The sequence below is a fragment of the Sycon ciliatum genome, chromosome 8, assembly GCF_964019385.1.
Source record: "Sycon ciliatum chromosome 8, ocSycCili1.1, whole genome shotgun sequence".
NCBI lineage: Eukaryota > Metazoa > Porifera > Calcarea > Leucosolenida > Sycettidae > Sycon > Sycon ciliatum.
Genome location: NC_088650.1, coordinates 16,141,531 through 16,161,633, shown reverse-complemented (window position 1 = coordinate 16,161,633; position 20,103 = coordinate 16,141,531). Strand labels below are relative to the sequence as shown.

Sequence of the window (20,103 nt, the reverse complement as noted above, 5' to 3'; positions counted from 1 at the left end):
TTTTCTGAAGATATGGATGCGATTTCAGCAACTAACGTTAGCTCTTGTTTTTACACGGTTGCGAAAAAGCATAAGTTGCGAAAAATTATGGCATCTTTGGGAAAGGCCTATACGGCATGCAGTCCACAGCGCGTAACATGTACTCCACATTATTGATAATGATATGTTATTCACGAATATCGAATAGCACCACCTCGTGAATAACGACACTTTTCGCTGGCTCAATGTCAAAACTTGTTAGAGGGGTACAGTACTTGCACTGAATGGACCTTGACTTGGAGTAGGGTTGAATACAGGATGGCGATTCTGGTTCGAATCAGTTAGGCTTTCCCCAAATCTTCTTCGCCTATTCGGCTTTTCGGCTTTTCGCTCACCCAAAAATAAATCAGATTCGGCAACAAAACCAGCTGATTGTTCGAAAATCGGCTGTAAAATTGGAATATATTGGAAATTCGGCTAAAAGATTTGTTGGCATATTGGCTTCAAAATTGGTGAGATATTGGAAATACAGCGCTGATAGATGGAGTATATATCGTAGTGTAGTATTTTACTACTTACGGTCTTCCCAATGGCTAATGATTGTTTGAGAGGAGGTCAAAGGACACGAGTCACACGACCTCAACGCACTAGTACTACAACTTAGTACAAGCACTGAAGTAGAGAGCTCGAGCGGTCATGCTAGCTTGCAGCATTCGTTCGTAAACACGCTTTGCAACAACATTTGGTGGATTCTCGGAGATCCTCAAAGGAAGCCTCCAAGATCGGCAATAAGTCTCGTTTTCGGCGACTTTTTACGCCGGTCGATTTGGGGAGAGCCTAGTACTGGCGATTCACCTGCCCGCTATACTCCATAACAATGGTGAAATCTAGTGTTTATCGTGCTCTATACGCCTAAGACAATTCAGAGGCATAAATACATGTAGGTATTGCAGCATTCATACGAACTCCAATAGCACGTGCACCGGTGGATCTGGCTTCACGAAGATGCCCATTTTCGATTTAGTCTCAGCGGCATCTGGATCCGGCAGTAGACGGAACCGGGACAGAATCATGCTCAGTACCACCTTCATCTCGTCCATGGCAAAGTGCTTGCCGATGCAGGCACGTGGACCACAGCTGAACGGGATGAAGGCATAGGAACTCCGTGTGCCTTGGTCTGGTGAGAATCGATCAGGATTGAACGTGTCCGGGTCATCCCAGACTTGCTCGTTGTGATGAACGCCGATGATGTTGATCTGAAAATCAGTGCCTGCAGGGAATTGGACGCCTTCCACCTGGCAATCTTTCTGGCATGTCTTGACGACGAATGGGGCTACGGAGGCGATGCGGAGAGTTTCCTGGATGGTCTGCGTCAGGTACGGCAGCTCTGCAAGATGATTGTGAGCAAAGTGTTTAAGACCGCCATGCTCCTCCAGCACGGCGAGTACCTCTTGTCGACAGCGCTCCTGAACACCTGGATTACGACTCAGATAGAGGATGGCCCATTCCAAAGCAGCCGAGGTAGTGTCGTGGCCGGCATGCAGAAAGGTTTCCACGTGCTCGCGGATATCCGAGTCACTGTAGCCAACCCCGTCCTCATCTCGCACGGTCAGCAACACATCCAGCATGTCTCGGCGGCGCGGGACACCCAGCGGGTCTCTACTGTCTGCAGCCTCCCGCAGAACACGCCGTCGCTCAGTGATCAGCCCTCCACTAAACGCATGTGTTTCGGCAAGCAACTTCTTGAAACGGGAACCGGTAGGAGAGTTAAGAAATATGAAATCTGAGTAGAACCAGGGCTGCTTGTAGCGATTGAAGATGATCTCAGATATGTCCTTGACGGCAGCCTCATATCGCCTGGCTGGCGTATTTGGATCAGTGTCAGTTTGACACGTCGTTTCTGCTCCCATCGCGGTCCTCAATATGATATCAAACGCAAGCATGGGTAGGTAGTTGGCCATGTCTACACTGCGTCCAACTTGGTCGTTCCACTCATCCAGCATTATGTCCGTTGCATCCTTGAACGCACCAACGTATTCTCGTCGCATCTCCAGCGTGAAAACCTTGGAGAGCAAGCGGTGGTCTCGGGCCCAGCGCTCGCCCTGGCTAAAGATCAGTCCATTGCCGATCCACACTCGAGCCAATTTGCCGATGAGCTCATTTTGCGATGGATTGGTTCGCATGGTTTCCGCTATGGTATCTGGATGGCTCACTGTGACCGCCGAGAGGAACGGTCCCAACAGTTGCAATTGTAGTCTCGGCAGTTTACGAGCATACCTTATAAGAATGTCTCTGGCTAGACGGTCATCCTCAACCAGGTGGCCAAGGACCCAATGTGGTTTGCATGGCACGCCTACTCGTGTCCTCAAATATCGTCGGTGCAACCACCATCTGGCGATCACTGCAATTGCTTTTGCCAGAAGCAGCGTCAGGAAAAGGACTGCGAGGAGCTTCACAAGGCCGACGTCTATAACCATGGTGGACAATGCTCTGGAACGAGCCACGAGCGACGAAATCGTGGTCTATGAACTCAATGAACAATTGGGAGCCGCATCGCTGCCAGTAGTGGACAGTGCACACGCCGCACCTCCTTGGCCATACAGCCGCTTTCTTCATGTCAGATAAGAATCATCGCATCTCATGGCGGGTTCTGGGCATCACGTGAGCAGATCCATTTCATCGAATATTATTTTGTATGAAAATTTTTTATGTACATGTACTGGTATAGTAGATTGTCTGAATGCGCTTCGTAAACATCATAGTCATGTCTGCTGGTATATTGAAAGCGTGTTTTGAAAAAATATACAGTACAGGTAAGTCGATGTACATGTATGTTGTACATGTATGTTCGAAGTCAAAAGTCCGCAATTATTCGTATTCATAGTGTCCGCGTTCCAGCCAGCCGTACTTATAGAGAGATGACTGATGGGTTCGCTTGTGTGTGTTGGAGCGAAGGTGAACATAATGACTAGGAACCAAACAAAAGAGAACAAAATTGCAAAAATAAAGTAATGGCTACTGTAAAAAACAGTTCCGGTTAGGGTCCGGCGGATTCTGGCGGCAGAAAAATTGGCAGAATTCGGTACTTTTTCTGGTAAGTTTCATGCGTGTTTGGTATGTGGATAAAAAAAATGGAGCAGCATTCGAGGAATTGCCCGCCATAAGGTTTGTATGGTTCTGCCCGTTTCACTGATTTTCGAGCAGAATCTGCCACCTTTTCGAGCAGAATCTGCCACCTTTTCGAGCAGAATCCGCCGGTCCCTAGTTCCGGTAGCAGAAAACAAGAACGTATCCATGTTGAAGCGTACATGTATGGTATAGGCTGGTTTAGAAGTAAACAAGCAGCAGTAGCTGTTCTACCAGAGCATCATACCATGGTGATATTATATATACAGAACAGAACAACAAGGACAATCAAGGCTTGTTTGCTGCGTATAATACATGCAACATGTTTTTAAATTTCGGCCAGTCGGCTGCTATCATTTCGTCTTGGGGGTTAGACGAGGGGAAGTAGCCATGTAGGGGCGTGAACCCGCCATGGTGATAATGTAACTGCCATTCTCTGCTCGCTTGTGTACAGCTATGAATGACTTTTATCACCGTAATTATGCACTGGACTCCTTGGGCACCCTGTAAGACGACTAGACTATAGTCGGTTGGGTCCTCAAGTGAAATAAAACATCATCAACAAAAATAACAACAACAATCTAGCAATGCAGTTTACAGACTTAAAATCTCTGACTGCTTTGATGTAATCGATATTACTACTTGTGATCATTCACACAGTAACTGCATCACAAGCTTTGCAGGGCAGCTTAGGAAGCACCACCACCAGACCACCTCTCCACACTGCGCTCTTTGCCCACATTCACAACACCACTCCATAGCGAGGCAGCTCGTCCTTGGTGGCCGAGTTTGTCATTACTTCTGAGCTTAGGAAGCCAATGTTTCAAAATGACCCACTTCTCTACGCAACAAAATGAAAAAGAACCTAGATCGATGCCCTGCGGAGTCCAAAATGGAGTACAAGGAGTGAACTACTCAAGTTGTATACAGTGTAGCTGGAAAAAAACAAACCGGACTGCAAACGTTCACAACAGCATTAGAATACTGTAAGCAGCTGTTCAGTACCAGTATGTAATATACCGGTATACCGGTATACATGTACATGTATCATGTTTCTCGTGGGACTCGACTGGAGGCAGAGTTTTCCGCATCCGTACGAACGCCACCATCCTCTAGGGATCAAGGCACAGATGCAGCTCCTAAAGCTGCGCCTTGATCCGGTATGTAAAGAAAAAGAGTATATTCAACTGCATACAAGCAATACCCATGTATACATATATACCAGTAACATGTTTTAATGTACAGGTGAGCTTATGATTTGTTTCTGACAGTTCTCATCCTGAGAAACCTGGACCCCGTGAACACCCACCATTAAGGTAGAGTTCTTGTCAAAATGATGAAGTTACATTTTTAGGTTCATAAGGCATCGAGCAGTACGTGTACCGGAGGATCTGGTTTAACGAATATGCCCATAGTCGATTTTGTCTCAGGGCTATCTGGATCAGGCAGTAGACGAAATCGGGACAGGATCATGCTCAGTACCACCTTCATCTCATCCATGGCGAAGTGCTTGCCGATGCATGTACGTGGACCACAGCTGAACGGGATGAAAGCATAGGAACTCCGTGTGCCTTGGTCTGGTGAGAATCGATCGGGTTTGAATGTGTCCGGGTCAGTCCAGACTTGCTCGTTGTGATGAACGCCGATGATGTTGATCTGAAAATCAGTACCAGCAGGGAATTGGACACCATCAATTTTGCACACTCGATCACTGGTTTTCATAGCTACTGGTCCGACGGATGCAATACGCAGCGTTTCCTGGATGGTTTGTGAAAGATACTGCAGTTCCGCTAGATGTTCATGGGCAAAGTTGTCCAGGCCACTGCACTTTTCCAGAACATCCATCACCTCCCGTCTGCAGCGCTCTTGTACAGGCTTGTTATGGCAGAGGTAGTGTATGGCCCACTCCAAAACGGAAGACGTAGTGTCGTGGCCTGCAAACAGAAACGTCTCCACGTGCTCACGGATATCCGAGTCACTGTATCCCACGCCGTCTTCATCTCTCACCGTCAACAGCACGTCGAGCATGTCTCGGTGACGCTTCTGATCAAGCTGACTCGTCTTGCCTTCGTTATCTTTGCCCTGCTCCAGTAGTGCCCGCTGTTCACTAATCAGCCGGTCACTGAATTCGTGCGTTTCTGCTAGAAGGTTCTTGAAGCGGGCACCAGTTGCTGAATTGAGGAAAATGAAATCGAAGTACAGCCAGGGTTGCTTGAGACGTTGGAAAATAATATCTCCAATTTCCTTTGAAGCCGCACCATATCGCCTGGCCGGCGTTCTTGGGTCACTGTTTGTCTGGCATGTAGTTTCTGCTCCCATTGCACACCTCAGTATGATATCGAAAGTCAGCATGGGTAAGAATTCTGCCATGTTCACACTCGCGCCCGCCTGCAGCTCCTCCCATATGTCCAGAGTGATGCTGGTGGCCTCCTTGAATGCACGCATATATTCCCGCCGCATTTCTATTGAGAATGCCTTTGAGAGCAAACGGTGATCACGTTCCCAACGTTCGCCTTTAGTGAACACAAGACCATTGCCCAGCCACGTCTTGGCAAGTTTCGCAACGAGCTCATTCTTCGGCGGGTTTACCTTCATGACCTGCGCAATAGTGTCGGGATGGCTCAATGCAACGGAAGAAATGAATGGACCCATCTGTTGTAATAGCATACGTGGCAGCTTCCGAGCATAGCCAATGTATTCATTCCTCGCCAAGCGATCGTCGGCTGCCAAGTGTCCACGAATCCAGTGTGGCTTGCATGGTTCGGGTACTCGTTGTTTCAGATATCGGCGACGGAGCCACCATCTCACCACAATGTGGAGCAGCCTCGCCAGTAAGAATGACAAGCCGGCCAACCCGGCGACTGGAAGAAACTTCAAATAATTGGACATAATCAAGAATCACCTTCAAGCAACTGTCTCGAAACGGCGAGGACTGGCAGTGTTCCAGTGGCAGTGGGTCCACTCAGTACCACCAGCCGATATCATGGTCTATTTAAGCTAGGGCGGGAATCGCGCTACCACTTGCCGTCACCCACAACTCATAATTACATGTATTACTATTAGCAACTGCTCCTCCACAGTTGGCAGTGGATATGTATCTTCGCCTGGCCAACGACGAGGGCACTGAACGCTTCAGGGGTCGACCTCGGACGACTTTGGTAACGGTCTTGCAGACGGAACTGTTATCATGGCATGGACTTACCCTCCACCAGCCGCTAGATGTTGACGCAGTCCGCACAATGGCAGCGGACCGACAGGCATGGCGTGGAGCCCGCCCCACCTAACAGGACTGACCAGACATGTTGTATGCATATTCTATTTTTTTTTTACTCTGGATGAAATTTTCCATTAGTCATATTGGTGTTGTTGCTAACGGCTTTTGTTGACGTCACTTCTGTCATTTCATTGTATCGTATTACTCTTCAGACATCAATCCTGAATGGCATAAGCGAAAGTGGCACCCCCGCCACCTACGCGGACATGCTTTTAATAATATAATATAATAATACTATTAGCTTGCAGAATTACATCTGAGAAATACGATACATGCGACATGTCTTTGACTGTTTCTTCAACACTGTCACTGACAACAGTTCCTGTACAAATTCAATGATCAATATCATGACATGTTGGTTGTATTGTAGAACCCACGTGTCTTAGATATGACTCAGCAATCATGCAGTTATTATTGAGTTAGCTGCCTAGCTAGCTGGGAAGGCCAAGGAAAGACCAAGGCCAAGGGGGCCGTTACGGCGTTAGTCTTTGAGGTGTACGCAGTGTGCATGTATCGAAGACTTCTCTGCCTGTGAATCTGCTAATGCGTCCTGTATGTGGCGAGCGGCACGCTGAAATCATCCTTCAAACATGATTGCAGTCATTGCCATCGCAAACAGAATTTACAAACTATTGTAAGGAATCCATTGATCTATGTAGATCTAGTCTCACTCTCCGAGAATACTCAGTAAACTGGTAGGAGTCACTTTACAGCGGCATGAAAATGCTTTGAATGGTCTCCAGCACGATGGACGTAAACTTACCCAGCCTCATCGCTATCGCTGGACTTTCATTGTTTCTGGCGAAGTTTCTGCATATCGTGGCCACATGGTGGCTTCATCGGCGCTTTCTGAGGCAGCGAATACCGGAGCCGTGCAAGCCCCACTGGCTTCGGGGACACCTGGTGGCCGACAACCGTCTCGCATGGGACACCTACATCGGGTATGCTCGTAAACTGCCGCGTATGTTCTTACGGCAATTGGGACCTTTTACGACCTCAGTCTCAGTGAGCCATCCGGACACTATTGCAGATGTTATGAGAACGAAGTCAGTAAAACATCCATTATCTGGAAGAGTTTTCCGCGCTTGGCTTGGAAATGGACTCCTGTTCACGGAGGGTAAGCGGTGGGCCCGTGATCACAAGTTAATTTCTAACGTGTTTTCGCCGGACATGCGCCGCGAGTATGTGAATTTCTACAAGGAAGCAGCATTCATCATGCTTGATCTCTGGGAGGAGCAGCTCAACAAGAGTGTGGATGTATCGCAGTATTTTCCAATGCTGACGTTTGACATCATCCTGCGGTGCGCTATGGGTACAGAGACCAACTGCCAAACGGAAAGCGATCCAAGCGCCCCTGCCTTGCGCTATGCTGCTGCATTGAGAGGCATCATTGAGATTATCTTCTCGCGTTTCAAGAAACCGTGGTTCTACTCGGATTTCATATTCCTTCATTCGCCCACTGGTCGTCGCTTCCAGAAGTTGCTAGCGGAAACACACAAGTTCAGTGAACAACTTATCCGAGACCGACGGGCATGTCTCCAAAAGGCCGAAGGTGGAATTGATGCTGGAAACCAACGTCATCGAGACATGCTCGACATTTTACTGATGGCAAGAGATGAAGACGGTGTGGGATATAGCGACACGGAGATCTGTGAGCATGTCGAAACGTTCCTCTTTGCGGGCCACGACACTACAGCCTCGGCCTTCCAGTGGATCATACACTATCTCAGTCTAAACCATGATGTCCAAGAACGCTGCCGTAAAGAAGTACTAGCGGTCTTGGAGAGATGTGGTGGTTTGGACAACTTTGCTCATGAGCACCTGGCTGACCTGGAGTACTTGACACAAACAATTCACGAGGTGTTGCGCTTGAGCAATGTTGTCGCATTTGTAGCGAAGACAAGCAAGCATGCCTTTCAAGTGGATGGTGTTAGGCTACCTACAGGTACAGGCTTTCAACTCAACATGATGGGAGTCCACATGAGCAAACAAGTCTGGACTGACCCGGACACGTTCAATCCTGATCGATTCTCACCAGATCAAGGCAGCACACGGAGTTCCTATGCCTTCATTCCGTTCAGCTGCGGTCCACGTGCGTGTATTGGTAAACACTTTGCCATGGACGAGATGAAGGTGGTGATGGCCATGATACTGTCCAAGTTCCGCTTTACGCCAGACCCTCACGCCAAACAGCCTGCCTGGGTAATGGCATTGATCGTCAAGCCAGATCCCGGTGTGCATGTAAAATTGGAGCTGGTATGAACATCAAGTAGGTGCGCGCACACTCATACACACACACACACACACACACACACACACACACACACACACACACACACACACACACACACACACACACACACACAGCTGTTTTTCAACATGCGTTTTTCAACACTTGCACTGCCAACAAGTCTTCCATGACTTCATGTGCTTGAGCTAAACCGGACACGTGCGCAAAGAGTGAGCCGACGGTGCAATGTGGAGAGCTACATGTACATGTAGACGTGGATGGAGTGCATGGGTTAGAGGCCGGGTGGGTTACTTGAATGGCTGCTGTATCCGCCCTGCTTTGCAGTGTCTGGCAGTAACTTTTAAAACCTCTTTGCAGACGTTCCTTTGATTTCATTGTTTTCAATGCCATTTTACACCTTGTTTTCACAATTCGAATCTCTAGTGAGCGTTCATTTTTTCTCCATCTCTTATTTCAAGAGCCAGTATAAAATACATGTAGGTGATTAATTCTTTTCCAGTCATTCAACAACTCAACCTTCTCTGATGAGGTCTTAGTGATCGAAACAGCTGTCAGAAGGAATAGAACGAAAATACTCGAAGGAACCTCTTGTTGCTGTTGTGGGCAATTGAGTGACCTACTGTACATGTACATGTATGCATTAGGGGCGTAGGTGGGGGGGGGGGGGGAAGGGTGCTTTGGTGCACGTGCTAAAGCACCCGCTCAAACTTTTTGAAGCTCCGATATGCAATGTCCCATCTCACAAGCAATGACCCATTGTTCGGGGAATGCCGTGGACGGATGAGGAGTGGAGAGCGGAGATGTGCAGGTAACAGTCCCACCAACCACACCATTTACTGTGACTTAGCCATGGCTGTGGCTATCCCTCCGATATTACCCCCCCCCCCTCCGCCCAAAAGGCAACGAGGAGGTTGAGGGCCGGACTTGCATAATTATGTCAATGTACATGTACATGTACATGTACATGTAAAGGCGATTTGAAGTGCTGCCTTGGTCAAAGGCAAGTCACTTTGGCTTTGGGGCTGGTATAACACTGGTACAAAAGTCATGTACATGTCATTGTCATTGTACATGGCACATGTATCTCCACTCGCCGCTCCTCATACAATCCCCCCCCCCCTTCACAGCACAATGTCAATGATTATGACTTTATAATAGTAATAATGTATGTGCCATGACCCATGGCCCTTGATTGCTTGTGAAATGGTACAATCATACAGTAATCAGATGACCGACAGTACAATCATGACTTTGTACATGACATAATTGTACTAGTACTTGCAAGTCACGCGTGACCACTGCACTCACCAGCTAGCTAGATACGCGAAAACATGCACTGACACTGAGTGACAGTACAAAAAAGTCAAAAGTCATACAATCCCCCTTCACAGACACAGCACAATTATGTATGTGCCATCTTTAGCTTGTGAAAATGTAATGGGACATACAGTGTCGAGAGACAGTCAGTACAACTAACTTACTTGTAGTTGTTACTTACAAGTCATGTAGACCAACACATGTACACAGGCTACATGTTTTTTTTTTTTTTTTTTTTTGATTTTTATTTCACGGATCCTCCAGAGGCAAATAGATGCCTATCGAAGGGAGTCTCCTATATAAGTATGGAAAATGAGAAAGTATGTTCGTAAGGGAGAAGAGGTAGAAGATACATTAGAATATAGAGTACAGAAGAAGTAAATTCAGTACTTCGGGTAGTACATTGCATCCTAATCATAATGAGAATTAGAAAAGCAGCATTGCGGACTACTATAACTGACATATACACAAACTATTGAAACTATCATAGATATGGTTAGCCTAGACACAAAAGTCAGGAATACCTTTCAAAGAAAACATAGATTGCGAATGATACCGACGAACAGCAATACTAAATTTCGCTGTTGTAGAGAGTGAACGAATATCTTCAGGAAGTTTATTCCAGGCAACACTCAAAGAAAAAAGGGTTGATTTACGAAAGAAGGTGCCAGCTTTAGGAAGAATTATGGATGAAGGGTGACGACTGCTTTGGGAAGAGGGTAGCTGGAAGTGAGACAACAAGGAGGGGTATTGGTAGAATACATGGTGGAAATAGACAAGGCCAAGAATCTGCCGTCGCCATGCTAACGATTCCCAAGAGGACAGAACATTGAGGTCTTCTTTGGAAGTCGTCCAGTCAGGCCGACGCTTGAGTTTACTATTTAAGTATGCTCTAGCAGCAGTAGCCTGCAGTTTATCAAGGGTTGTGGACATGGTGGCTGAAACGGAAAACATCCAAACGGGAACAGCATATTCAAGGACATGTGGTACTTGCAAGTCACGCGTGACCAGCTAGCAAGTCATCAGAGTGATCAGTCACTCGAAAACATGCCATTGACAGTACAAAAAGTCAAAAGACTTTCTAAAAGTGTGAGTTTTACACATCGCAGCCTAGCCTAGCCTAGCCCCGCAGTACATCCGGTACATGATATCAGTGCAGTGTTTTCGTGTGCATGTGCAAGTCACGCGTGACCATGGTGACCGACCGACCGACCAGGTACTGAGTAATACTAGGTATCAGGCGTGTGAAAACCAAAACTGCACTGACTGTACAAATCTGGGAAGGCCAAGCTGCAAGGCAAAGGGCAGTTTGGATTAGCAGTGCACAGATGGCTAGGCTAGGCTATGGCCCGTCTTTTCTCCTTGTAAATCAATGTGCTATAAATGTGGGGAGCGGCACGTTGAAATCCTACAAACATGCAGTCATTTTGACATTTATACCATCGCAAACAATTTACAAACTATTGTAAGGAATGCATTGATCTGTGTAGGTCAGGTAGTCTCACTCTCCAAGAATACAGGTGCTCAGTAGACTGGTTGCAGTCATTCGGCAGCGGCATGAAGAGGCTTTGAATGGTCTCCAGCACGATGGACGTACACTTACCCAGCGTCATCGCTATCGCTGGACTTTCATTGTTTCTGGCGAAGTTTCTGCACATCGTGGTTACATGGTGGCTTCATCGGCGCTTTCTAAGGCAGCGAATACCGGAGCCTTGCAAGGCCCACTGGCTTCGGGGACACGTGGTGGCGGACGACCGTCTCGCATGGGACACCTATCTGGGATATGCTCGAAAACTGCCGCGTAAGTTCTTATGGCATTTGGGACCTTTTACGACCGGGGTCTCAGTGTGCCATCCGGACACCATTGCAGATGTCATGGGAACGAAGTCAGTAAAACTTCCATTATCTGGAAGAGTTTTCCGCACGTGGCTTGGAAATGGACTCCTGTTCACGGAGGGTAAGCGGTGGGCCCGTGATCACAAGTTGATCTCTAACGTGTTTTCGCCGGATATGCGCCGCGAGTATGTGGATTTCTACAAGGAAGCAGCATTCATCATGCTTGATCTCTGGGAGGAGCAGCTCCACAAGAGTGTGGATGTGTCGCAGTATTTTCCAATGCTGACATTTGACATCATCCTGCGGTGTGCTATGGGTACGGAGACCAACTGCCAAACGGAAAGCGATCCAAGCGCCCCTGCCCTGCGCTTTGCTGCTGCATTGAGAGACATCGTTGAGATTATCTTTGCGCGTTTCAAGCAGCCATGGTTCTACTCGGATTTCATATTCCTTCATTCGCCAACTGGTCGTCGCTTCCGGAAGTTGCATGCAGAAACACACAAGTTCAGTGAACAACTTATCCGAGACCAACGGGCATGTCTTCAAAAGGCCGAAGGTGAGAATGATGCGGGAAATCCCAGGCACCGAGATATGCTCGACATTCTACTGATGGCAAGAGATGAAGACGGTGTGGGATATAGCGACACGGAGATCTGTGAGCACGTCGAAACGTTCCTCTTTGCGGGCCACGACACTACGGCCTCGGCCTTCCAGTGGATCATACACTATCTCAGTCTAAACCGTGATGTCCAAGAACACTGCCGTAAAGAAGTACTAGCCGTCTTGGAGAGATGTGGTGGTTTGGACAACTTTGCTCATGGGCACCTGGCTGACCTGGAGTACTTGACACAAACGATTCAGGAGGTGCTGCGCTTGAGCAATGTTATCGCATTTATAGGGAAGACGAGCAAGGATGCCTTTCAAGTGGATGGTGTTAGGCTGCCTCCCGGTACTGGCTTTCAACTCAACATGATGGGAGTCCACATGAACAAACAAGTCTGGACTGACGCGGACACATTCAATCCTGATCGATTCTCACCAGATCAAAGCAGCACACGGAGTTCCTATGCCTTCATCCCTTTCAGCTGCGGTCCACGGGCATGCGTCGGCAAGCACTTTGCCATGGATGAGATGAAGGTGGTGATGGCCATGATACTGTCCAAGTTCCGCTTAACGCCAGACCCTCACGCCAAGCAGCCTGCCTGGGTAATGGCAATGATCGTCAAGCCAGATCCCGGGGTACATGTGAAATTGGAGCTGGTCTGAACATCACGTAGGTACACATACACAGCTGTTTTTCAACATGTGTTTTTTCAACACTTGCACTGCCAACAAGCCTTTCACGACTGCATGTACGCGAGCTAAACCGGACACGTGCGCAAAGAGTGAACCGACGGTGCAGTGTGGAGAGGGAGTGCATGGGTAAGATGCCAGTTGGGCTACTTGCATGACTGCTGTATCCGTGCTGCATTGCAGTATCCGGCAGTAACTTGAACCTCTTTGCAGAGGTTCCTTTGATTTCAATACCTTTTCACACCTCTTATTTCACACTTTGAGTATCAAGCGCGCAGTCATTTGTGCGCCACCTCTTATTTCACTATAAAATAGGTGATTATTTATTTTCCAGTCTTTCAACAACTCAACCTTCTCTGAGGTCTTAGTGACCGAAACAGCTGTCAGAAGGATTAAAACGGCGCTACTCGAAGGAACCTCTTGTTGCTGTTGTGGGCAAGTGAGTGTATGTACATGTGTGGTCGGCCACGGAGCCCAATGGTGGTGGTGAATGTCAACGGACTCCTCCATCGTATGCTTTATTCCCGTAGCTATGCAAAAGGCGTTACAGTAACGTCTGGCGCTATCCAGTACCTGTCCCGTACCGTACCATCAAAGACAGCTGGCCACCATATTCGAATAGGGCTTTCAAATGCAAGATCATAACGTGAAGCATCTCGGAAGAGTGAGTATGTACATATATGCGAAGTGTATCGGGGGGAGGCATGCAGGGCAATAGTGTGGGTTCGAATCCTACTCCTAGGTTATGTCTGAAAAAAAAATGGAGAATAGAAAAATTTATAACATCCCTATGCTTTTTTTGCCTAGGTCATCAAGATGGTAGACTGTGTCGTATTACCCTCGAATGCAAAGAGAAAGTTTATTTCTTTTGCTCAGGGCCCTACGCTATGCTTTTTTGCCTAGCTCATCATCCATGTTATTCGAACAGATGGAAACTCTTTGCAATACAATGATGTAGCCGATCAGTTCGTTGAGGTATGGTTGGGCATTGTAGCCGTCATGGTCGAAGTATAACACTATAAAACCGCAGCGAAGTTGGGGCCAAAGGGAAAGTAACTTAGTTTATTTCTTTCGATGCGAAAATGTATAAAGCGGCCATTTTGCGACTAATGATTATTTTCTGTCCCCGGGGAAAATTGCGGAAAAAAATCGCAAAAAATCGCAAAAAACGCGGCATAATATGGCATAATTTGCGGTAAATATGCGGTGAATGCGGCAATTTTCAGTGAGTATGTAGTGAAATCAATCAGTTACAAGTCTCTGGTGTAATCACTCGTCATATTTCAGTAAAAAGCCGCCACGATGAGACGTTGCTGACCGAACAGTGCACTGTGTGTACGTACGTGTAGTGCAACAAAAAAAGTTCAAAAAACGCGGGAAAATCGCGGAAAACGCGGTCTTTTAAAAAATCGCAAAAAACGCGGCCGCGGAATCGCAATTTTCCCCGGGGACAGTATTTTACATGCACAAGCTCGGGGAGCAAACGTCTGTCTGCTCCAAAAAACTACCATGCACACACCAACTAAAATACAAAACCATGCACTTCACACGTATTTAGTTGAATTGGTATGTGAGGTGCTCTACTTATCCTCGACAACTACCGGTAACTTTGCTAACGTAACCAGTTACACATGTTATTATAATTATCTATCATACAATAATTCTGTTGCTAAGAAAAGCTCACTAAAGTCTAAAGGGAACGCACACTCACACAGTGACACATTTCACATTCGTGCACAACGGAAAGCGATTCGAAGAAACAATAACCTTGAACTACTTTCTACATGAGCTCCGAAAAGCAACTGTTCACACCAACTAGCCCTTTCAGTGCCAAGGGGGTCAGAAACTGAATTCAAATTTTTCCGAGTTGAGCTGAACTCAAATTTTTCATAGCTCAGCTGTATATCCACGGATCTTTACAAACGATGGCTCTCTGGAAAGATATCATGGCCAGGCAGACAGCTGTGAAGAGAAAATGCAGCGAAAATAGTCTTCCTCGCGAGGGCGCCTGAGCGAAGTCCGTTTTCTGCATTTTCGTAGCATCTGCACTTTCTCACGCGCGTGATCGATCGCAGTGCAGTCAAATTTCAACGCACGAAATTCGGACAAAGTTGGCCTGAAAGCCACTGAAAATCTCGATGTTTTGATACCCAATACGCATAGGTTGCCGCGAAAGAAATAGAGAAACCCGCGATGCGCATACGTCATGTTTTCTACACGCGACAATTGTTTGTCCGAGCGCGCGCTTCAGGCTTCGCCCTGGCGATATCTATCCTCACGGACACAAAACGTAAAAGTCTTTGTGATGAGTCGATAGCCAAGGTCTTCCTGAAGACGTAGAGTGGTCGTTTGTAACTCTCCTGTGTGTAGAAGTGGAGATACGAATTTATTTGTACTCACATACTCAGTCTGGGCGACTAAAGTCGCCCGTGGCACTGAGAGGGCTAGTCTATAATAATAATAATTCGCGGGATTCGCGTTGGCATCGCTTGAATGTTCAGAAACACACAAACTAGCCTTCGCTTCCGCAGGCCACCACTATGCCTATGCCTTGCACACCTGAGTGGCGAATGCAGACCTCACAAGTGAGTCAGGGGAGAGTAGGTGAGTCTAGTCTCTCAACCAATCGGGCGTGTAACGGCCCATAACTAGGGCTCAAACGATTAGTCCGATCAACCGGTTGCAGACCGGTTACGAAGAATTAACGGTTAACCGATAAAGATAACGGTTTATACGCAGTAACTTTTCAGTCACTTTTTCAAGTATCAGGTCGTTGCAAAGATTTAAGTGTGCACTTTCGCGGGCTGTCGCACGCGTACGCAATAGACCGATCCCCTTATTATTGTCTGGGTTCGAGCAAGGGGGCAACTCCGCAGTCGCGTGGGATCCTGCTGCACACACGCGACCAACCTCACCTCGGCTGTGCGTGACTTCTCGCATGCGAAGTGCAGAGCACGCGAAATCTACATGCAGTGCAAGCCTGTCTACAAAAAATGTCACAAGGACTTTTGATTTGAGCTGTTTTGTTTTTGTTTAGACGTCTTCCTTTTTACGACTTCAGGATGCCTTCTCAGGATCATTGCTGCGTTCCTCACTGTCAGAACAGGAGGACGAAGCAAACAAGTCATTTCACTCCTTTCCTCGTGTGGAGCCACAGCGGCCTGGAGCAAGCGGATCCAGGCTATGCCCCGTGAGGAAGGACGTAGTTTTAGGGTCACTCTGAAATATTATTTGAGCTGCAGCGATCATTTCGATCCCGAAATCGAAATCGTTTTGCCCAGCTCTACAAGGGCAGGATAAGTCCAGGAACCCAAACAGCTGTCCTACGATACCAGGTTTGCTTTTCGCAAGAGAGTGGAGTCTGGACGCCCTGCTCCCCATGCTCGCAAAACAGTATTTGCTGAGCCTAGTGCAGTTCGGTCATGGAAGTGCAGCGTCTGCATCACGATCTCCCCATGCTCCCAAACCAGTATTTTGCTAGGAGGCAACGGTACTTTGAGTTGGAAAGGAACCTGGCTTAGTGCAGTTTGGTCCTGTAATGGAAGTGCAGCATCTGCATCAGGAGCTGGCAGCAAGTAGAGCTCGTGTACAGAGTCTCGTGGAGCAGTTGGACGATGTGAGGACTGGGGTGAAGAAAGCCGAAAAACAGCTTACGTACAATAACATAAAGAAAGACTCTGAGCCGCTCCAGTTTCTGACTGGTTTCCCTTCAGGTGTTTGGACTGTTCTGTGAGACTTCTTTGAACCTAGCCGAGAAAATGCACTGCGCCACGCCAGATCTGCGAAGACGGAAGCTGAGGGACGGCGGATACAGTTGGAGGCGGCCGTAAATCGCCAATGAGCATGTAATGGAGGCTCAGCTGCTATTGACATTGACGTGTCTAAGCCTGGGCCGAATGGAACAGAAGCTGGCATGCGTGGCACAAGTTAATCATCCGTTTCACGGTATATAACTAGCTGAGCTGTAAAGATGTCTTGTTCCTCCGTTTGGGCGAGCTGGCGAGATGTTCGGTCATCAATGCCATGTACCGCAACACATTCTGCATTGTGGATGAAACAGTTCTATTTTGCCATGCACTTAGGGTTCTCGCACCGGCACGGCACAACAAGACCCAACAGATCCTTGCGCTGTTATTTTCTCTCATGGTAACATTGCTGATCACAACACCCGGTAGCCAGTCGCAGATGCAACCAAATCAACCAGGTTCTCTTACTCTTTCAATATTTGCATCGAATGCAGTGATCATTTCAATACTGTTCAGCAGTACAACGCATAACCAGACTGGCATATAATCATGATAATATTATCCATTTCGCAATCACTGTCATTGCTTTCTTAGATCTCCAATCATCAATATCCGACCATAAACCGTCTATCATCTTATATTATATCATCATTAGTATCCCGCTACTATCCTCCTCTAACGATGAGCTCGAAGAAACAAAACAGCTGTCTAGAGGCGTAAACAATATCTGTCAACAGAAGTGTCCTTGCTGTGCTGGTGTGTTTATGCTTCGTGCATTAGTTCGGCCAAGAGTGCATGGTGGTGGCGGGTTGAGGATGTAGTACAGCGGAGTATGACCGAAAGCTCTGTCACAATGTATTTTATTAGGAAGGTATAGAAACAGAAAAAAAACTGTATGTTCATCTTGGGCGTAAACAGCCCGTCTCACATTAAATATACTAGAAAATAGTTCACTCTCAACATGCAGTCTTCCTAAGAGAGAGAGTCAGGGGGGGGGAGGGGGGGATATTCGTAGGTTCGAAAGAACCGCACACACACTTTGCTGCAGACAGCGGCAAGCTTTGACCCTCGTGCTTCGAAGAGGGAGCAATCCACTGCGCAACGCTTGCGATTAACAGCAAGCTTCGACTTTTCAAAGGTACGACTCATCACTGGCTCCAGGGTAATGTTCCTGGAACACATGCCCCATTGCCGACTGAGGGCCAGGGAGCACGCAATCTGCATTCCGGGGCGAGAAGTGTTCCAGCACAAGAAGCAGCACGAATACATGCTGACAAAAACCACCATCACCACCAGCCGGCACACAGCACACTGTTCTTCAAACACCATCCACTCCGTCCATGTGTTTGCACTGTCCTCCTCTAGCTCTTCACGCTCAACAAATACCACGCACTGCTAATCGTTTTTTTTCAATGCTTCCTCTGGGTTGGCTAGCCCTTCGACTGGACAAAACAGCGATCACCACTGCTATCGTCACCTCATAGCAGTCGCTTCCACCAGTGTCTTTTCCTGTTTTTGCAAGGTGTCCAAGGATGGCTGCTGTTGTCACTACATGCAAATCAGAAGTACTTTAGTGGCTGATGTCCAACCAGATCGTTGGAAAATCGATTTTTCCACTTCAGGGCTGCTGATCGTGATCGCGACTTGGTGACTTGGCAGCACCACGGTTACCTTCATAGAAGATGGCTCTGGAGAGGAAAAGGCAGACCAGAAAAAGGTTACTATTATCTTCAGCACCGATCTCAAGGAGAAAGAAATACGGTCTGCTGTAGCCTAGGCACAAAATAAATCTCACAACACGATTCGCGATTCGAATATTTCAACAACAAAAAAACTCACCTCTGGAGTAACTCCTGTTTGTGGGCCGAGATCGTTCCCTCCCGCGCCTTGAAAAAATCCTGCAGCTGCATCACAGTCCACATCTCTCTTGGAGACTCTGCTCCTACCAGCAGGAGGTTCAGCACCGCTCGAAGCCATCGCAAACCACTTGAACTAAGCAGAAGACATTCCAAAACGAACCTGAAACACACTGTCAAAGATGCTGTCACGTTCAAAAACTAGCTCGATCGCGAGTGAGGTTGCCCCCGTGCTCGAACCCAGTATAATAAGGGGATCGGTCTATTTCTGGGCTGTCATAATCTGGTCTCTTGGTGTGAGAGTATGTATGAATGAGCATGCAAGAGAATGTACATGTGTGCGTTGTACTGAATAGGGTACATTTTTTGAATGAGTATAGTCAAATATACGGTTAAAAAAGAGTCCGCAGGATTGCCGTGGCTTATAGGTTATAACCGGTTAACCGACCGTTAGCTTAGCAGTTGACCGTCAGGGGTCACGGGTGTTTGCAGTGCATGAACTCTGGCCAGTCGTCCCCGTACGCAAAATGCGTACGCATTTGGATCTACCGTACATTTCCTCGTGTTTTGGGCGAATCTGAGCGGTACGACGCTGTCGAATTGGGCCTGAATTTGCCCTGAACCAGCCGCTATCGAAGTAAAATTAGGTGTTTTGAAGGCCACACGGGAACACTGTGGCCATGTCTTCGTTCCTGCGTCGTTTGTTTGAAAATCGGAGTGTTTTTGAGCTCGTAGTTCGTCTTCGTTGTGGAATGGCCGTGCGTACATTCTCCTTGGAATTACCAAAGTCACACCCCCGTTTATTACATTACTAAGGGGGTGATTATATGTGCAGCTCCAGCCCGGGCTGGTCGACAGGCGGGCCAGCCCGCCTGCAACGGGATCTCGGGGTTATACACAAATCCACACAAAACCTGTGGTGCGTTTACATGGCAAGCGGGCTGGCCCGGCGAGGCGGGATCCCGCCTCGAGGCACCCGGGATCCCGGCTAGGCGGGCCAGAAAAAGCACATATAAACAGACCAGCCCGGGCCAGAGTTGTATTATTATGGTATCGAAACTGCGTTTATACTACAAAATAGGTACTTTTACCTCTTGAGGGAAGTTATAAAGAGGATTCCCGATATTGTCTTGAAAATCTAGGAAGCTTTTTGTACAGCAACAAGAAGGACGTGCAATGAGCACTGTTTATTTGTCGACATGCATGATTTACATTAAAATGGAAGGGGAACTACTTGCAAAATACTTTGATATGGACAGCTAAAAATGTGAAAAACAGGAAAAAGAAACGAGGTGATACAACACACCAAACATGTGTCACAGCGCGAAAAGAAATCAGCAGAAGAATACATTGTGTGAGAAAAAAAGTTTTTATGTTTATAACCTGAGTTACAGTGAGTATGGCTTGCAGCCCTGCGTCTCAGCC

At 47.4% G+C, this 20,103-nt stretch overlaps 4 protein-coding genes across 4 annotated transcripts; 2 read left to right on the top strand and 2 right to left on the bottom strand.

The window, feature by feature from the left end:
• Window positions 1–135: 135 nt before the first annotated feature.
• Window positions 136–2,527, bottom strand: LOC135823849 (cytochrome P450 4F1-like). Its single transcript, XM_065336703.1, has one exon. The coding sequence runs from the start codon at window positions 2,454–2,456 to the stop codon at window positions 936–938; it is 1,521 nt and encodes a 506-aa protein (XP_065192775.1). The 5' UTR covers window positions 2,457–2,527; the 3' UTR covers window positions 136–935.
• A 1,351-nt stretch (window positions 2,528–3,878) lies between these two features.
• Window positions 3,879–6,400, bottom strand: LOC135823848 (cytochrome P450 4F6-like). The gene has a single exon (XM_065336702.1). It carries the CDS (start codon window positions 5,992–5,994, stop codon window positions 4,462–4,464), a length of 1,533 nt encoding a protein of 510 aa, XP_065192774.1. The 5' UTR covers window positions 5,995–6,400; the 3' UTR covers window positions 3,879–4,461.
• A 481-nt stretch (window positions 6,401–6,881) lies between these two features.
• LOC135823846 (taurochenodeoxycholic 6 alpha-hydroxylase-like) lies at window positions 6,882–9,214 on the top strand. The gene has a single exon (XM_065336700.1). The coding sequence runs from the start codon at window positions 7,112–7,114 to the stop codon at window positions 8,639–8,641; it is 1,530 nt and encodes a 509-aa protein (XP_065192772.1). The 5' UTR covers window positions 6,882–7,111; the 3' UTR covers window positions 8,642–9,214.
• Window positions 9,215–11,251: 2,037 nt separating this feature from the next.
• LOC135823845 (taurochenodeoxycholic 6 alpha-hydroxylase-like) lies at window positions 11,252–13,483 on the top strand. Its single transcript, XM_065336699.1, has one exon. It carries the CDS (start codon window positions 11,520–11,522, stop codon window positions 13,047–13,049), a length of 1,530 nt encoding a protein of 509 aa, XP_065192771.1. The 5' UTR covers window positions 11,252–11,519; the 3' UTR covers window positions 13,050–13,483.
• Window positions 13,484–20,103: the final 6,620 nt, after the last annotated feature.

Bases quoted from the DNA above. Each gene is read 5' to 3' on its own strand.
- LOC135823849 (XM_065336703.1), bottom strand. From the start codon at position 2,456: ATGGTTATAGACGTCGGCCTTGTGAAGCTCCTCGCAGTCCTTTTCCTG.
- LOC135823848 (XM_065336702.1), bottom strand. From the start codon at position 5,994: ATGTCCAATTATTTGAAGTTTCTTCCAGTCGCCGGGTTGGCCGGCTTG.
- LOC135823846 (XM_065336700.1), top strand. From the start codon at position 7,112: ATGGTCTCCAGCACGATGGACGTAAACTTACCCAGCCTCATCGCTATC.
- LOC135823845 (XM_065336699.1), top strand. From the start codon at position 11,520: ATGGTCTCCAGCACGATGGACGTACACTTACCCAGCGTCATCGCTATC.